At 50.8% G+C, this 18,067-nt stretch overlaps 3 protein-coding genes across 13 annotated transcripts in view; 2 read left to right on the top strand and 1 right to left on the bottom strand.

Annotated features, from left to right (window-relative positions):
• The first annotated feature begins 8 nt into the window (after positions 1–8).
• Positions 9–8,135, top strand: Polr2h (RNA polymerase II subunit H). Of its 5 annotated transcripts, XM_033762596.1 has the most exons (7): positions 206–331; positions 590–637; positions 888–1,587; positions 3,622–3,705; positions 3,795–3,888; positions 4,979–5,062; positions 6,428–8,135. In XM_033762596.1, exons 3-7 carry the CDS (start codon positions 1,515–1,517, stop codon positions 6,543–6,545), a joined length of 453 nt encoding a protein of 150 aa, XP_033618487.1. In that variant the 5' UTR covers positions 206–331; positions 590–637; positions 888–1,514; the 3' UTR covers positions 6,546–8,135. The 5 variants fall into 5 exon arrangements, with proteins under 5 accessions (XP_033618486.1, XP_033618487.1, XP_010622549.1 ...); XM_033762595.1 differs by lacking the exons at positions 206–331; positions 590–637 and adding an exon at positions 9–131; XM_010624247.3 differs by lacking the exon at positions 590–637.
• A 1,442-nt stretch (positions 8,136–9,577) lies between these two features.
• Thpo (thrombopoietin) overlaps positions 9,578–18,067 on the bottom strand; it is a 9,607-nt gene continuing 1,117 nt past the window's right edge. Inside the window, exons 1-6 of one of the 7 annotated variants that reach the window (XM_019207512.2) lie at positions 16,419–16,695; positions 15,051–15,214; positions 14,693–14,820; positions 14,019–14,105; positions 11,132–11,299; positions 9,580–10,929 (exon numbers count right to left, since the gene is read on the bottom strand). In XM_019207512.2, the coding sequence (XP_019063057.1) occupies positions 10,270–10,929; positions 11,132–11,299; positions 14,019–14,105; positions 14,693–14,820; positions 15,051–15,063 (1,056 nt within the window). In that variant the 5' untranslated portion in view covers positions 15,064–15,214; positions 16,419–16,695 and the 3' untranslated portion in view covers positions 9,580–10,269. Of the gene's footprint in view, positions 10,930–11,131; positions 11,300–14,018; positions 14,106–14,692; positions 14,821–15,050; positions 15,215–16,418; positions 16,696–18,067 lie in introns of those variants that run through there. The other 6 variants (XM_010624243.3, XM_010624244.2, XM_033762592.1 and 3 more) reach the window with 6 other exon arrangements.
• Chrd (chordin) overlaps positions 17,750–18,067 on the top strand; it is an 8,998-nt gene continuing 8,680 nt past the window's right edge. The window contains exon 1 of the mRNA XM_010624562.3: positions 17,750–17,925. Coding sequence (XP_010622864.1) covers positions 17,750–17,925 — 176 coding nt within the window. The remainder of the gene's footprint in view (positions 17,926–18,067) is intronic.

Below are 18,067 nucleotides of genomic sequence, written 5' to 3'. Positions count from 1 at the left end.
TGTGGTCTCCGGATGGTGGGTGCAGGGCCGTGTGGCTCAGGCTTCCTGGGCCGGACCCGTCGGGAGCAGCCCCGTCTGTCCATCGGACGGTGCGGTCGGCCAGGGAAGGTTCCTCCTCTGCCCGGGCCAGGGTGAGAAGCAAAGTTGGGGGGCGATGCCGAGGGAAGCTGTCCCCTCAACCCTTCCCTTTCCTTCCTGGGGAGGGGGTCCGGATGGTGGGTGCAGGGCCGTGTGGCTCAGGCTTCCTGGGCCGGACCCGTCGGGAGCAGCCCCGTCTGTCCATCGGACGGTGCGGTCGGCCAGGGAAGGTTCCTCCTCTGCCCGGGCCAGGGTGAGAAGCAAAGTTGGGGGGCGATGCCGAGGGAAGCTGTCCCCTCAACCCTTCCCTTTCCTTCCTGGGGAGGGGGCTCCCCAGCCAGGTGCACCTGAGGCTGCCAGGGAGGGGGCGGGAAGAGGTGAGGCCCCAGGAAAGGGAGTCGTAGGTGCCAGAAGGCCACTCCTGGGAGGCGGGCGTGGGGGGCAGAGGTTGCTTCTCCCTGGCCAGGCCCGAGGAGAAACCCAAGGAGCTGCTGACATCTCGCTGCTTTAGGGGAACGGCCCGCGGGGGCTCCACGTTGGTTCTCCGGGTCCTTGAAGGGTAAAGCGGAGTGCGTTGAGCGCCATTGTCCAGGGATCGGGGGGGGCGCAGTGTGGGACGCAGAGGCGGTGTCTAGGGAGGGGGCAGTGCCCAGGGAGGGGTGCAGTGTTCGAGAGAAGGGGCAGCGTGAGGGAAGAAGCTGCCCAGCCAGCATGCAGGGGCACGAAGATCAGTGCCCAGAAAGAGACCAGTGTGGGGAGCGGGCGGTACCAAGTCGAAGAGACAGTGTAGGCTTTTCTCTTCTCCATAGTGACATCATGGCAAATTCCCAAACCGGATCGACCCGGCTCGAGTGACGTCCAGCAGGGCTGGGCCGGCCTGGACAGCGCCGGAGGGCCTTGCTGCCAGCTGGAGGGTCTGGGCACCATGCCCTACGGATCAGCGCTCTGGGGGCGGAGTTCTGCTCCACTCGCCCCCGGCGCGGACTGTGCCCTACGCGGGCACGCAGGCAGGCAGGGTAGGGCCAGGGCTGGGCTTCTGTGGGCCAAGGATCAAGGTCCTTCCCTGGGTTAGGCCCCCAAGCATTCCAGTCTTCCGAACCCGGACTCTGCAGAGGGCGCCGTAGAGCCCCTCAGCAGAGCGCTACAACTCACGCCGCCCCCCTGGGAGGTGGGGCCTGAGACAATCCCCGCCCTGGGCGGAGTCATCAGGACCCGAGACCCACCGTCAATGCGCTCGCTCCTCCGGAGCAAGCAGTAGGGGCGGAAGTGAAGAAGCCCCAAGAGGGAGGCGGCGACGGAAGTGGCTGCGCTACTGGCAGTCGGTGCGCATGCGTCATTGTGCTCCTGCACTGCCGCTCTTCGGCTTTTATTTCTCCCGCTTTTTCTAAGTGAGGGTCAGTTCCCGGCGCTGCTGCTTCTCTCGTGGCCCGCTCACGATGGCGGGCATCCTGTTTGAGGATATTTTTGATGTGAAAGACATTGACCCGGAAGGCAAGAAGTTTGACCGGGGTAAGTAAGGAATTGGGGCAAGCCCCTGGGCCGCCTGTCCTCCGCTCACGTGGTGGGGCGACCTCCTTCTGTAGACATCGTAAGGACGAGAAAACCCGCACTCTGAGCTTTAGCATGGTGTTGCTCCTTGGCGTCTTGTAATTGCTGCCTGCTCTGTTAGGACCTGCACTGTGCGCTCTTTGCACACTTTGCCACATTCATTCCTTTCAGGGGTTCCAATGAGGTAGGTGGTATCCTAGTTTTGTTCCCGAGAGGTACCCCACCCAAGACCACAGTGCGGGGCTAGGGATGTGGCTCAGTGGTATAGAGCGCTTGCCTAACATGAGCGGGGCCCAAGATTAAAGAGAAAAAACCAGAGACACAGTGAGGTATCAGACTTACTAATCTATATTCTTGTATTGTCCCCCGAATCTTTAACGCTTTGTGAAGTCCTCTCTGAGTTAGAGCAAGCTGGTTGATATACATCGAGCCATAGAAAAATAATCGCGTGTATTAAAATCTTACCACAGTAAAAGATACCACCGTTGATCTCCGTCAAAATACTGTCACCGAACACTTAGCCAGTGTTCTTGCCACTTTATTTATTTATTTATTGGTACCGGGAATTGAATTTGGGTCCTTGCACTTGCAAAGCAGGCGCTGGAACCACTGAGCTCAATCCCCAGCCCTACTCTTGCCACTTTCTGAAGCAGTCCTGGTAGTCCTTCCTAGTTTGTTGGGTGTCTTTATGAAGTGTGATCCAAAGTACAGTGCTGCGGCTGGGTGCCATCCAGCCAAAAGGCAGGCTGGTGAAAGCATCAGTGTCCTCGTCCACTGGATCTGGCACCTTGGGACATCTGGCTCTTCCCCAAAGCCAAAATGACCGTGAAAGGTAAACGTTTTGAAATCAATTCAGGACATCGAGACAGCCACAATAGAGCAACTAAAGACACAAAAGAGGACTTCAGGACTGCTTCAGAAAGTATCAAGAACAATGGCCTAAGTGTTTGGAGTGAGGGGAAGTATTTTGAGGTGGACTAGTGGCAATGTGTCTTTTGCTCTAATGAATTTATAAAATTTAAACAGTATATTTTTCAGTTGCACCTCATATAACTATTGTACTGTGGATTAATGATTTTTTTTTTTGGGGTGCCACTTTTGTTACCTGGAGACATGTTTTTCAAGTCAGACATTGTTCTCTTTTGTTGTTACTTTGTTTTCTGAGACAGTCTTCATATGTAGACACGTAGTTCAGGCTGGCCTTGAATTTGTTATGTAGCCCTGGCTGGTCTCAAATTTGAAATTGCCAAATCCTGCCTCAGTCGCTTGAGTGCTGGGATTATAGGTGTGTGCCACAGTCCCTGGTTCAGACATCAGTTTTTTTTTTTTTTTTTTTTTAGGTTTTTGAGACAGGGTCTCACTATGTAGTTGAGACTGTCCTGGAACTCACTATGTAGCCCAGGCTGGTCTCGAACTCACAGCGATCCTCCTGCCTCAGCCTCCCGAATGCTGGGATTACAGGAGTGCTACCACCATGCCTGGCTCAGACATCAGTTCTTAAACATTTTGGTAGTCCCCTCACCATAATGCCTAGTACACAAAATGGAAATCTTTGCATGAACGAATAATTAGTGCAAAGCCTGGATATTATTTACTGCCAGAGGATCTTTGATTCTTCTGTGAGATTCTGCTCACTTTCCATAGCCCCCTGCCCCCCACAACCCAGGGCTTTTGCACTGAGCTATATATACGCCCAGCCTTCTGTTATTTTGAGACAGGGTCTCACTAAATTGCTAACTTACCCAGGCTAAACTCAAACTTGTGATCCTCCTGTCTCAGCCTCCAAGAGTCCTGTGATGATAGGTATATGCCATCATGCCTGACAAATTTTGCCATTTTCCTTCTTGCATGCGTGGTTCTGATTGAGTTTGTAGTTTTATGAAAGCAGAGGAGAGGACAGGGGATGGAGCCTAGGTTAAAAGTTCGTTGCACTTAATCCCAAAACTGTCCTGGGTCTGGTATTATGTCTGTCATTCTCTTTGTATTTCTCCCTAGTGTCTCGACTGCATTGTGAGAGTGAATCGTTCAAGATGGACCTCATCTTAGATGTAAACATTCAGATTTACCCTGTAGACTTGGGTAAGTATTGAGCACAGCAAGAGTTGTTCTTTTTTTTAACCTTTTCACAATTTCAGCTCTTCATCCTGAGATATTGCTGTTATTTTCAGGTGACAAGTTCCGATTGGTTATAGCTAGTACCTTGTATGAAGATGGTACCCTTGATGACGGTGAATACAACCCCACAGATGACAGGCCTTCCAGGTGAGGGAGTAGAGAAGGGAGCGCTTGAGGTATGCCATGAAGATTAAATAGCTAAATGGTATAGAAAGACCTTTACTTATTATTTTATATATATATTTTTGAGACATGATCTCACTGTGTAGCCCAGGCTGGCTTCACACTCATGATGATTGTCCTGCCTCAGACCCCCAAGTGCTGGTTTTATAGGCATGCCTCACCACGCCTGGCTATGATTATTTTTTTGTTTATTTGTTTGTGGTGCTGGGGATGTAAACTGGGACCTCACCAATGTTCTTTGCTATTGAACTCCATCCCTGGGCCTAGAAGAACCTTCCTGGAGTAAATGATTATCGGCAGGATTTGAATAACCTTAAGGAAATTATTGCAGTTAAGAAATCAAACAACTAGGAAGGTGGGCGGGAGGGAAATGGAAGGGGAAGTAAAAAAAATTAAGATGCACCGTGTATTTGTGTCAGTTCGTCATGGTCATTATTATGGTATGCAAACACGTACTACTAAACTCAAACAAACTGTTTATTGAGGGGACTGATAACATGCTTGTGAATTACAGTGTTTTGAAGACTGAGGCTGTGCGCCCTGGCTCACAGGATTGCTGGGGGACTAAATGACTAAATGCTGTGAGGACTAAATATGTTTCTAAGTTACCTGTTGTCATAATGCTGGCACTTACTTGCCAGGTGCCATTTTATTTTTTATTTATGGGTTAACATTTTTTTCTCTTGTACTGGTAATTCAATCTCTGCAGGGCCTCACACTTGCTAGGCAAGCACTCTATCACTAACCTACATCCCCAGCTCTTTTTTTTTGGTACCAGGGATCGAACTTGGGCCCTTCGGCTTGCGAGGCATTCGGTGGCACCACTGAGCTAAATCCCTGGCCCAGTCACAACTATTTTTAAAAATTTTTATTTTGAGACAGGGTCTTGCTAAATTGCCCGGGCTGGCTTTGAACTTGTGATCCTCCTACCTTAGCGGCCTGAGTAGCTGGGATTATAAGCATGCGTCAGCATGCCCAGCCCATTTACCATTCATCAAGGCCTCATAGTACTGCTAATTATTATGAAGTATAACTTTGCTCAGTTTTTCCACAGGGCTGACCAATTTGAGTATGTGATGTATGGGAAAGTATACAGGATCGAGGGGGATGAAACATCTACTGAAGCAGCAACACGCCTGTAAGTCATGTAGTCTGGTGAGAATCCTTTTCCTCTCCCTGTCCTGAAAATTTGGGCTGTGTTCCTGCCACTACTGCGTTGGGTCCTCCTGAAGCACCTCGGACATGGGTAGGACCAAAAGAGACTGCTCTGGGGACAGTTCCCAGTCTGCAGTACTTGGCTGCTCACTCTGCCCTTCGTAGAATCTCAGGTAATCTTGCTGTGTGAGGTGCAGAGGAGAGTGGATTTCTCCAAGAACTCTCTGCAGCATTAAGTGATTAAATTGCTAAGCTTTTTTTTTTTTTATGTGTTTTGCTACTTTGTAACCCAATCTCTAGTTCTTTGGTTTCCCTGCCCAATTATTTATTTCTTTTCTATAAAATTTTATTAAGGGGCCAGGGATTTAGCTCAGTGGTTCCAGCACTGGCCTCATAAGTGCAAGGACCCGAGTTCGATCCCTGGTACTAAAAAATTAAAACAAAAATTTTTTTATTAAAACAACGTGTAGTCTTTTGAGAAATTGAAAAGCGGGACCAGGGATGTAGCTCAGTGGTGCTGCTGCCTGCCTTACAGGCTCAAGGTCCTGAGTTCGATCCCCAGTACAGAAAAAAATTGAAAAGCAGAGAAGTAATATGAAAAAGGAAAAAGTCACCTACAGTTCTATACCCAGAGGGTATCTTTTGCATAAACATTTTTGAATATTCTAGGTTTTTTTGTTTTGTTTTTAATAATCGAGGGCCTCACATATGTTATGTAAGTACTCTGCCATTGATCTACACTCCTGGCCCTTTTTATTTTAATTTATTTTTTATTTTTTGGTACCAGGGATCAAACTTGGGTCCTTGCACTTTGCAAGGCAGGCAGCGGAACCACTGAGCTAAATCCCTGGCCCAGCCCTTTTTATTTTGAGACGGGATCTTGCTGAGTTGCCTAGACGGGCCTCAGACTTGTGATCCTCCTGCCTCAGCCTGTGGAGTAGCTGAAATTACAGGCCTGTGCCCCATGGCCAGCATTCTTATTTTTCTGGTCTTTTTCTTTGAGATCATGTTCATTATAGTGTTTTCTCTTTTTGCTTAACGTTTGTAAAACATAACTTTCCTGTGTTAATAAAGCTTTTCCTAAACATTTTAATAGCTGCAGAACATTCCAGTAAATAGATCCAGCATAATTCATTTACCATCCCCCCAGCTGTGGCGTAGTTGTTTTCTGCCTTTGCTTGTATAAAACATCACTTTGCACACATCTGTGCTTTCACCTTGTCTGAAGTTTTAGCTCCTAATGACAGCCTCTGGACAGTGCCTCTTGTCTCTCTCATGCTGGGATGGAAAGTGGGTGGGTGTCAGCTGCGTCGGAGCTCACACTCACAGGACAGGGCCTCTGTTTCAGCTCTGCCTATGTGTCCTACGGGGGCCTGCTCATGAGGCTGCAGGGTGATGCCAACAACCTGCATGGCTTCGAGGTGGATTCCAGAGTTTATCTGCTGATGAAGAAACTGGCCTTCTGAACCTGGTGGGAAGCCAGCTTTACCACCAGGTCGCTCGGGTTCTGGACATTCGAGTCTGAGCGGAAGTTGCTGGGGTCCTTGTTGAGGAGGGACTGGCTTTCTCTCTGCTGCGGAGCATCTTCAGCAAGCCTGGACTCAAGGAGACTGACTTGCCCATGAAAGACCCAGTGAGCGAGCCGAAGATGAATCAGCAGTTGTTTCGTGTACATGGTTTTTAAAATTGAAATCTCACTTTTTCAAACTTCCCTTACCCCTTCTTTTAACAAACTTTCGTTTCCTTTAAAATGATTTCCCCCCTGATTTGTCTATGGTGTGTTTCTGGCCCACAGCCAGATGATCATGTATTGATACAGCATCTGTCTTGGCCTTTTGGTACCAGTGTAAGGTTATCTCAGTCTCCTGGCTCTTTCCAACATTTACCCTCCAGTGCGGCTTTTGATCCGGGAGGAAGTGTGCTTTGGCTCCTGAGGATAGTACCCCAGGCCCGGAAGATACCACCCATTTGGCAAAGAGTTTTGGATTGGCATGGAGCCCTGCTCCTGTCCTTCCAGCACTTTCAGTCTCTTAGGAGTCGCTTCACGTTGATGTGAATGAGTCACTCGCATGGGCTGGGAATGTTCAATTTTATGGAGGCTTTGGGTGGAGGCCTTTAGACACAGGCGTGGAGTCTGACGAAAGGAAGAAGAGTGGACTTGGTGGCTGTGGAAGCAAGTGGAGGAACTGTCTCTGCCCTCCGCTCCTGGGTGATCTGGGAAGCAGGCTGAGTGGTGATGGCACCGACCAGGGAGCTGCTGTACGGACCAGTGAGGTGGACAGGGCAGCAATACCAATGAGCTTGGCAGTCCAGTGCCAGGGCCCGGGACAATGCCCCGGCTTGACTGCAGTCACTCACTCGTAAGTGGGAAAAGAAACAGGTTAAGGAAATGGTGGTCACAAGGGCCCCGGCGTGTGAGCTGACTCTTCAGCCTGGCACTAGCGTTCCCTGGGACTCTTCCCCTGGGAGGTCAAGGTAATAGCTCAGAAAGATTCTCTGAATTAAGCACTTGTCCCTTGATACCCTGCTGTGCCTGCTGGGATGCCTGTGGTGTCTCCTTCCCTGTCATTTTCAGTCTTCACAGGAGCTGGTAGAAACAGTAGGGGAGGAAGGTGTTTGTGTACCTTGCCCCAGGTGGTGGGGGATGGAGACACAGTGAGGTTGGGATGAATTTTTATGGAATCTTAGAACTTTTCCATGGGTCATATCTTTTGAGGGGTTGGAGGAGGACAGATTTGTATTCAGTGTGAGAACCTAATTACTAGTAATAGTTTTTAGGATATCATAGCAGGTTTGGGCTGACCTGGGGTGGCAAATAAAGAACTGCTTTAAATAGAATAGGGATGAGTGTTCTGATTGTAGTGTGTGTGTGTGAGGTAAGAAGGGATGGAAGCAACCAGATGGGGTGGTTTGGGAATGGGTTACATCCTTTTTCTTTTTTTCCTTTGGTGCTTGGGAATTGACTTCAGGGCCCCACACATCCCCCAGCCTCAGGTTAGATGACGATGATTTTTTTATTTTCCCGTTTTTTGTTTGTTTGTTTGTTTGAGACAGGGTCTTATTATGTAGTGAGATTGCCCTGGAACTCACTATGTAGCCCAGGCTGGTCTTGAACTCACAGTGATCCTCCTGCCTCAACCTCCCAAGTGCTGGGAGTACAGGTGTGTTTTGTTTTTGCTGTAGGGACCAAACCCAGCCCTGCTAGGCAAGGGCTCTACTGCTGAACTACATCCCCAGTCCAGGTTAGAGTCTTACTAGGGGCGGGTTCTGTCCCACTGAAGCGCAAGAGTTTATTTTAGTCGGCCCTGAACTAGAGTAAGTGAAACGCTGGAACTATCTTCCTGCATTTGCAGTTTTGCTACCCTCGCCTCTCCTGTGCTGAGAGCCTCTAAATCTTTGATCTCTTTGACATACCTTGTTCTTGGTGCTGGCTCTTTCATATGTTGCAAAGTGTTTAGTTTGATTATTTTTGATTATTAAATTTAGCCTACTTCAGTAAATTATAGTATGCAGTTGCCACTTCGTACTAGAATTTGTAGTGTGGAACTAATTCTCTTCTGCTGATACCATCTGAGGTCTGGAGAACATGTTGAGCTTTGTGCATCCGTTTTTGTTTTTCTTCAACGCTGGGGATTGAACCTAGGACCTCACAGACTAGGGCACTTATTCTGCCACTGAGCTACACCCCCAGCTCTGTGCATTTGATTCCTTCTCCCTAGTAACTGTTCTGCCCGTGGAGAGAGGACACCTGGAGGTGTCCAGATTAGCCACTGCCACCAAGAGCTTTGGTTTTCTACTCAGAACCCTTAATAGGTGATGTACTTACTCCCTACAGACCTGGGAACATCCCGGCAATCAGAATCAGTGAATGATAGGGTGCGCAGTGGGAGTCTGACAGCCTGTTTCCTCTGTAGAGACGGCAACACCTACCTTATAAAGTGGGGCGAGCTGAAAGGGAATATACACATGGTTCCTGATTTCCACCCAACTCTTTCGGGATGCGCTTAGGGGCCCTGGGGTGTTTAAGGCAATGTTTGGCACTCTGGATTCCTGGATCCTCTACCCACATGGTACCCTTTCTTCCTTTCCTTTGGGGAGAGGGAGAAGGGAAATCTCCGGCTGGTTTCCTACAGGAGCCTGGAGGTAGTGGCTCTTTGCATCGCTGCAGAGGCCTGCGCCTTTTTAGATATCCCCTAGTGGCGTTCACGGTAGTTACACAGGCTGCGTTTTTTGCTGCACTTGTGGGATGGGAAATACGCCTTCACTTGCGCTTTAGCTTGGCCTGCTGCGTCAGCCCAGGGAACCCCTCATGCCACTTCCTGCACTTCCCCCTGACCTCCACAGGAGGGAAGCAGAAACCCAGGGCTGGTGAAGCCTCCTGCTGAGCCGCTGCAGGGCTAGCTGTTTGCTCAGCTGTTGGATGCAGGTCTTTACTGAAAGGTCTGCACAGCCTTACCTGGGGTGTGAGGCTCTGCAAGGCTTCCTGTTAGCTTTTTTGGGAGGTGGGTCAGGGTGTGGGATCTGTTTCCCCACTGTGAAGAACGTCTTTCCCTTTTTAGTTAGCTTTACAGTACTCTGATTTATTCTTTTCCAAGCTCATTTCGTATATTTGTGTAGGGACAGCCTTTCTTTTTTTTGATACTGGGGATCAAACTCGGGACCTGGTGCTTGTGAGGCAGGCAGTGGCGCCACTGAGCTAACACCCTGGCCTTTCTAATAGACACCTGTTACTCATTTATCAGGAATAAGGATCTCAAAAATTGAGGAGCAAACAGTCCCACCAGGAATGATGATAAAGGGGACAGGGCATTGGAAGGCCTTAAACTTAAAGCAAAGGAAATTACACTTTCTGTTTTCTGACACAAGGCTAATTAATCTACCTCTGTTCAAAGGCCAGGCCAGGCCGGGCCAAGCCAAGCCTTTGCAGGATTATCCTGAAAAAGAGCACTCAGATGTGATTTGCAAAATTATACAGAAAACAGACCAACACTAACTAGCTGCTCGGATGAATACTTATTGTCAATAGCTTAAAAAAATAGCTTCTGTTATAACGTACAGTGAAAAGCAGTCCCCTTTTCTGTCCTGTGCAGCCCTCTCTGCCAGGGCTTCCAGTTGCAGGTAGACGCAGGACGGCTGGTGGGGCTGCGGCTGGCTGCCAGGGCCCTTCCCGTCTGGCAGTGCTTGGGTACCTTACCCTTCCTGAGACCTCCGGGGGTGAGGGTGGGCTGTGGCCAGGAGAGGGCTGCTGGAGTTGGGTGTGCTAGAAGGGTCAGGAAGCAGGGGGTGGAGCTGGATGAGAGGTGTGGGCAAGGTGGGTGGAGGAGAGAAGAGTGTGCACTGTCCAGCAGGAGGAGGGGCCGGGGAAGGAGAATATCCAGGCTGGAGGTGGGGTGGCCGGAAGCCTGTGTCTAAAATTCCTGGTGGAATGTCTGGGACTTCTAGGCCTCTGGGTGAGGCTCCAGGAAGGAGTCCATGAGTTCCGTTCAAGGGTCTGTGTGTCCCCTTCAGGTGTCCAGGGATTTGGTCTGAAGACCCGGAAGTCTGATTCAGCAGACCTGGAATCTTGGCTCTGAATCCCTGCAGCCTGTGCAGAAGTCCAGAGCCAGTAGTTCTGGCTGAGACATTGAAGTTCGTCTCCAGCAACGCAGAAGTCCTGTTTGGGAGCTTGTTTAGTGGGAGGAACAGAGAGGTATTGCTTGGGACAGCTGTGGTGGGCAGGGCCCGCCTGGCACAGAGGGTGGGCCCTCCTACAAGCAGCAGGAAACGCACCTTTCCTCGGAGAAGTTGTTGGAAGCTCAGGAAGATGGCATTGGGGTCCTTGTGAACTGTGGTCCTGCCCTGTGGAGGAAGCTGAGGGCAGAGGATGGGCCTGAGGCCAGAGACCAGGCCCAGACCCCCAGCCTCCTCCACTTTGTAGGAAGACCGAGCTGGGAGGGAGCACTCCTTGGGAGGTGCCTCTCCCCTCACCGTCCCGGGATCCCCTTTCTTCCCTCAGGTCTTTTGGGCGACTGAGGCGGAGGCGTTTCTGTAGGTTCCTCAACTGGGGACTTACCTGGGTCCCCAGGAGGCTCTGCAGGGCCCCAAGGAGGAGGCGGACCTGTCCAGAAAGCTGTCCCAGGAGGGATGAGAGGCACGTGGGTCCCAGCTGTCCCCGAGCTGCCATCACTCCCTCCAGCAGAAGGGTCACTGCTCCTAGAATGTCCTGTGCTTTGGTCTGCTCCTAGGAAAGGGATGGAAAAGAAGCGGGAGGCTTCAAAGGCCTTGCTAATGGTGGGTGGGGAGCCTGGAGGAGCCGCCAGCAGGATGAATCATAGGAGCTGAGAATTGGACAGGACCGGGGTCCCACCCAGCTCAGGAATTCCTTCAGTCTCCCGACAATTGGTCATCGGCCTCTTGCTTCAATAACTCCAGTATCCACCAATCCAGCTGGTCTTACACTGACTTTTAGCTCTTGGTTTCAGTACTGCATGACTGCTCTTTCTGCTGAAAAAAAACCCTTAGGACTATAGCGTTTTAAAACTAAAAATCGAGATGAGATGTCGTACCGTTCATAAAGATGATGGGAAGGGACTTAAACGGTGGCAGAAGTGGGACAGAAACAATCTATAGGTGCTGTCCCTCTGCCTGACCCAGTGCCCCTAGCAGTCTTGTGGGGAAGGAAGAGGGTTCTGGGACTCGGGAGGAAGAAGAGTTGATCTGGGTTCTAGGAGAAATCAGCTCTTGCTGCACACAGGCTACTCGTCTCCAGCCTAATCAGTCAGGTTTGTGGCTTTGTTTCTTTAACCATTCCTCATTCAATATGCTTTCTGGCCTTTTATTTGGGTGCTTTCTTCTGGACATGTTTAAGATGGTCCCTCTTAATAATTAGTGTGTGTCTTGAGGGGGGATGTGCAGTAGTTGGGCTCATATTTTTAAGGATAGTCCACTCCAGAATAGAGTTCTAGTTGGGCGTAGTAGTGCATGCCAGTAAGTCCCAACACTTTGGGAGGCTGAGACAAGAGGATTTTGAGTTTAAACTCAGATTGGGCAATTCGCAACTCAGCAAGATCCTGTCTCAGATTAAAAAGTGGGTCAGGGGGTCAGGGATGTAGCTCAGTGGCACTGTGCATGCCTGGCAAGCACAAGGTCCCAAGTTCAATCTCTGGTACTAGAAAAAAAAAAAAGTGGACTAGGATGTAGGTTAGTATAAAGGTCCTAGGTTCAATCCTCAGTACAAAACATAAAACAGTGACAAAGAGAGAATAGAGTTCTATAGGAATTTTTCTACAACGTGGATGCTAACTAAATTTCTACAGCAGTCCAGAACTATCAGTTTTAAAAATAAGTGCTTCAGGCTAGGTATGGTGGTGCATGCCTGTCATCCCAGTACTCAGGAGGCTGAGGCAGGAGGATTTCTGTGAGTTCAAGGCCAGCCTGGGCTACATAGTGAGACCTTGTCTCAAAGCAAAAAAACTGCTTCACAGCCTATATGTCTATCAACAGATGAATGGATAAAGAAAATGTGATATGTATACACAGTGGAGCACTACTCTGCCATAAAGAATAAACGAGTCATTTATAGGAAAATGGATACACCTTGATTGTTTCCAAGACAAGGTTTTGCTATATAACTACTCACTTGCTATGACAGGCTACTCACTTTGTAGCCTAGCACTCATGGTGATCCTCTTGCCTCAGCCTCCCGAGTGCTAGGGTTACAGACATGTGCCACCACACTCATCTTAATGGGTGCACCTCGATACCATAATATTAAGTGAAATATATCAGACATATAAGCTTAAATATTGCATTGTTTCTCTTACATGAGAAATCCAAAATATAAATAAAGAGCAAAGTAAAAGACAGCTAAATGGGAGATAGAGTTTTTGCAGATGGGAAGTGGACCAAGAGGTAGACGAGAGGAGGAGGAGAGGAGGGCGAGGGGATACAAAAGAACTGAGAAGCGTTGTGTATGTACCAACTCCCCACTGGGAATGCGGCCATGATGTACTATAGACGTGTGCTGATACAGAAACAACTAAAACATGGCTGCTTCAGGGCTGGGGTGCAGCTCAGCCGCAGAGCACTCGCCTAGCGTGCACAAGGCCTCGGGTTTGATCCCCAGCCCTGCAAAAAATAAGTGAGTAAAAATAAGAGGTGCTGCAATAATGTTACCTGCTACCTTTGGAGCCTGTGCGGCGCTCTGAGATCTTTCGTGCGACTGAAAGACTGAACGAGGGAGGCCACTGACCACTGGAAGAGGACCCTACTCAGTTTACACCTGTAAGGTCAATGACGTGTACATCTCTGTCAAATCCCACCTTGAAACTTAATTCCTCCTGATTCTAGCTTTTGTTGCTTCATGGTACTTCCCAGCTTTGTGTCCTCTGCAGGTATTTATTTATTTTTTAATTATTATTAATTTTTGGTACCGGGAATTGAAGTCGGGTCCTTGCCCTTGAGAGGCAGGCGCCGGCACCACCGAGCTAAATCCCTGGCTCTGCAGGTATTTATATACACAGCCATACTCGATGCCATTTTACGAAGGTTGAAGGAGCATAGGTCAGAGGCCTGGCCACGAGAGACTTCTATTCTGCTTTGCACGTGTTCAGCCTCAAATCTGTTTAACATATTAGGCTCGAATCCTGCGTCTTGGCAGGGGTCACCATCGTAGGTGAATGTAGGTTGGATTCAGCTGGCCAAGCTTAAGGTAAGATATTTTTAGGGAGCTCAGAAGTTTAGCAGAATCGATGGTAAACAATAGGGACTCGGTGGTGGCCAGACTTACGGAAGGCAGTGTAAGGGACAGTTTTCTTTTTTCCCTCCCTGCTTCTCTCCCTCCTTCCCCCTCTCTTTTTTTCTTCTTTGATGTTGGGCACCAAAGCCAGAGCCTCACACATGCTGCCAGGCAGGTGCTCCACCGCTGAGCTACACCCCCAGGCTCCACGTGGCTTTCTCACCGTCTGAGCTTTCCATTCTCCCAAGCTGAAGTCCACAGCAGGCAGCAGGACGGGTGCGGACAAAGGGTTAACGTCTGGGCACTGGCTCTGTTGAGAAAGATGGTAGGGGGAGAAGGGAGCTGAAATAGAGGAGGGTGTGGTGGCCCAGTAGCAGAGGGAGTCTCCCATGAACACTCTGTCCAGACTAGGGCTCCTAAGAAAGGCTCCAGTGCAAATCACGGTCCTTGCCAGGAGGTGATCAATAGCAGGCAGAAGTCTTTCTTTCTTTCTTTTTTTTTTTTTTTTTTTTTTTTTTTTTTAATTTTTTTTTTTTTTTTTTTTTTTTTTTTTTTTTTTTTTTTTTTGAGGGGTGGTTCAGGGATTGAACTCAGGGCCTTGCTCAGGCTAGGTAAGCGCTCTACCACTGAGGTGCACTCCTAGCCCCTGTCACCTTTTCTTCCCTTTCCTTTCCTGACAAGGTCTGGCTAAGTTCTCCAGACTGGGCTCAAACTGACAATCTTCCTGCCTCAGCTTCCTGAGTACCTGGGGTTATAGACATGTGCCACCATGCCTGGTGCCGGGGGTCTCACCGAAGACTTGAGTCATAGTCATTGGTCAGGGAGTGTAAGAAAGCAGTGTGGGTGAAGGCAGCTACCAACTAAGGGGGCAGAAGGGCTAGTGCGTGGGGCTCTTACCAGTCTGCCATGAAGGACATGGGCATCACGAAGCAGCTTATTTAGGAGTCGGGGGTCACAGGCAGGTGGAGCTGGGCTGGACAGAGTTAGTCTTGCAGTAAGGAGAAGAAGGACCACCAGGAGCAATTCTTAGATGAGGAGAAATGAGGTTGAAAGGTGGCGGGGGATAAGGAAGAAGTCATTGTCAGGTGGTGGTCCAGGATTTCTCATGTAGGACCCAGACCTGAATCCAGGGCTTCTAAGGATCAGACACCGTGTTCCCTGAAGAGTGGATCCCCCGCCCCATCCCCCTAGTATCTCTTTTTTCTCTCCCTCACTGTGTTCCAATCCGGCCCTCCTCCCTTGAGTGCGTTCTTACCAGTCAGCTGCATTCTGGCTGGAGTGTCTGGCTGGAGGGGCTCCCTGTATGGGGCCTCTCCCCTGAATCCTTCCTGCGGCCATGGAGGCGGCTTGGGCTCTTGCACTTCTGGGCAGAGTGGGGTGGGGCACAGGCGGGCAGAGGAAGAAGGTCTGGAATCTCTCCTGTAGGTGACAGGAAGAGTGGCCGTTTCAAGGAGAAGGCTGCCTTGAAAGCAGGGCAGATGCTGGGAGAGCTGTCCCCGTGTCGTCCTGTGACTACAGCATAGGGCGTGGTCTCTCTGTCAGTGACTCTGAAATGGGTTCAGTGCCCCCCACACCCCACGGAGAGCAGCAGGACACCACACACACACACACACAACTGGTTCCCAATTCTGAGTGAGCTCCGTTGTTAGGGCTGAGAATCCAGGGTGGGACGCGCAGAGGGAGAACTGTGGCGCCAACCTGGAGAAGCATGGAAAGTGGAGTACAGGGCAGGATGAGGAAGCAGTAAGTGTGCATAATGTGGGAGGGGGATTCAGCAAAGAGATAACGGGGACCACCGGAAGGCAGGGATTACAAGCTGGTGCGAGACGTTAGCCTCTCATTCTTTCCCTATTTACCCCACACGTAAAGCCTCCTGGAGTTTTTCTTTGCATTCCATGTTCTGAAAAAACTGAGGTGGCCTAACAGTCCTGGATTTCCTTCCTGAGGCAAGTGGCCCAGGAATGGGTGCCTGCTGAGCGGGATGATGCCCGTCGCACATGGCTTACTGCCCCCGAGACAGCAGCCAACCTCTGTCTCAGAGCTGCACCTGCCCCTCTGCCCCTCTGCAGACCCCTTCCGGTTCCTTCCCAGGACCCCCCACATGGCTTCCTCCTCTTTTCACAACTTGTGCAAAGAGGTCTGCACCTGATTCAACATTGGGATTTCCTCTAGGTCTGTCAACATGCACAAGTCCTCCTCCCCTTACCCTCTTCCTTGTGCCCTGGCTTGCCTGATCCAGCTTCCTCAGCCCCAGGATTCAGAGCCTTAAGCTAACCAGGAGTGACCGGGTGAGAATGGAGGCTGGGCCTATGTCCATCTCGGTGCTGGGTTCTCTAACCCTAATGCTCCTCCTTTATTTTCTCCCTGGGCCCAGGTCTCCTTTTCCGGGAGCCAGCCAGGGCGGTGCGGTGCTGTATTCCACCATGTCTGTGATCAGTCCCTCCGAACCAGCACCCCACCCCCTAGTCCTGCTCTGTCCTGCTCCTCCCATTCTGGGAAAGCTACACTCTTCTCGACAAAGGTCAGTGCCTGTAGGTTCCAGTGGCCTGCCCCTCCCCCAGCCGAGAGCCCACTTCTTCCTGTCCTTCCTACCTCACCAGCACCAAGCCAGCGTGCCACTCACCCCAGGGAGCAGGGCTTAAGGAACCAGGCGCGCAGCGGACAGCACTCTGGGGAGCAGATGAGTAGGAAGACATGGGGCGCTGGGGCACAGCCCTTCCATAGCACTGGGTCACACGTCTGACCCGGCCACTTCGGCCCAATCAGAGAGCAGAGAGCCACCAGACACTGGCGAAGGCCCCCGGAAGTGACGCCTTCTCCTCCTACCCCTGCTGGGCCTGGATCCCCTGCCCTGGACCATGGTCCACTAATGAAGCCCAGCTCTTCCACCCACGCACAGGGAGGACTTACAGAGGGGGATCCATTTCTCTAGGAGATGGGACCTGGCTGGGGAAGAGATGAGAGAGGAGCAGAGGTTTTGTCCAGCAGAGATCTGGCTGGATAGGTCAGTGCCTGGGGAAGAGTCCTGGAGGTCTTATTTTAGCTTGGTGGGTTTTTCAGTCCCTGGCTATCCAGTTTCTTTTTCCCTGGACACCATACCTGCTGTCAAAATCCGATAGGAGTCTTGTGTCCTGTTTTTCTTTCCTACAACCCACTCCATTCCTGGAGACCCTCTTGTCGTCGTTTCTCTTTTCAACACTGAAATCTGGGTATTGTCTATCAGAGAGAGTGATCTTGCTAAGGGTCCTGTTACAGGAGAAGGGTGTGGGCAGTTTGAGGGGCTGGAAGGTGAAAGATGGGTGTTGGTGCTTTTTTTTTTTTTTTTTGGTTTTTTGAGACAGGGTCTCAGTATATAGTTGAGACTGACCTGGAACTCACCATGTAGCCCAGGCTGGTCTCGAACTCACAGCACAGTGATCCTCCTGCCTCAGCCTCCCGAGTGCTGGGATTACAAGTGTGCCCCACCATGCCCGGTGAGGTGTTTTTTTGCTTAGACAACTAAGGGCCCTTACCTCTGGGCCCATGAGTCCCTGTCTCAGGAAAGGGACCTGGGCCCTCCCACAAATGGCTCCCAGCCAGTGCCTTTCTGCTTTGGCCTTAGCTCCTTGGCATTCCCCTCAGTCGCAGTCTCCTACAGCTTCTGTCTTCAGTGGCTCCTGACCCGACCCTCCCCCTGTCCCCGTTTCCCCCCAGGCTCTCTCCTGTTCCTCCTCCCAAGGATGGGGCTGTCTGTGAAGGAGTATGGCCTAGATCCCGGAATTCTCCAGCTCAGCCAGACGAGATGCCTCCGAGATTAGGAAGGAGGGTGCCGGGATGTTCGGGAGGACGGTGGGGGTGTGGGGGGGGAGGGGACGGGGAACACGACCCGAGAACGGGGACAGAGGAGCTTGGGGGCGGGCTGGAGAGGACGAGGGTCCTTAGGGTGAAGGAAGAGGCCGAGACAGTGAGCGGGTGATGGCGAAACGGGCTTGGACAAGTTGTAGTGGAGAAGAAAACACTGTCTCCACCGAGGGAAACAGCGCCTGTTTCTGGCAAAGTCCCGGTCCTGGGGAGTTTTCACATGCGGACAACTCCGGATGGAAAGGCAGTGAGAGCCAGGGCCAAAGGAAGAAGGGTGCTGTGGGCCCAGAGTGAGGGAGAGATCGGCTGTCACCCTGAGACAAGTCTCCATCCTTCAAGCAGGAATCCGGTCCTCGCCTAAGTGACCGACCGGTCCAGGCCTCAGGCCCAACCTCTGCCCCTCCCCGGCCTGAGGATCCCATCTCAGCTGAG

The sequence above is a fragment of the Fukomys damarensis genome, unplaced genomic scaffold (assembly GCF_012274545.1).
Source record: "Fukomys damarensis isolate Sample0158 unplaced genomic scaffold, DMR_v1.0_HiC HiC_scaffold_12, whole genome shotgun sequence".
Lineage (NCBI taxonomy): Eukaryota > Metazoa > Chordata > Mammalia > Rodentia > Bathyergidae > Fukomys > Fukomys damarensis.
This window is presented reverse-complemented; position numbering and strand designations above follow the sequence as displayed.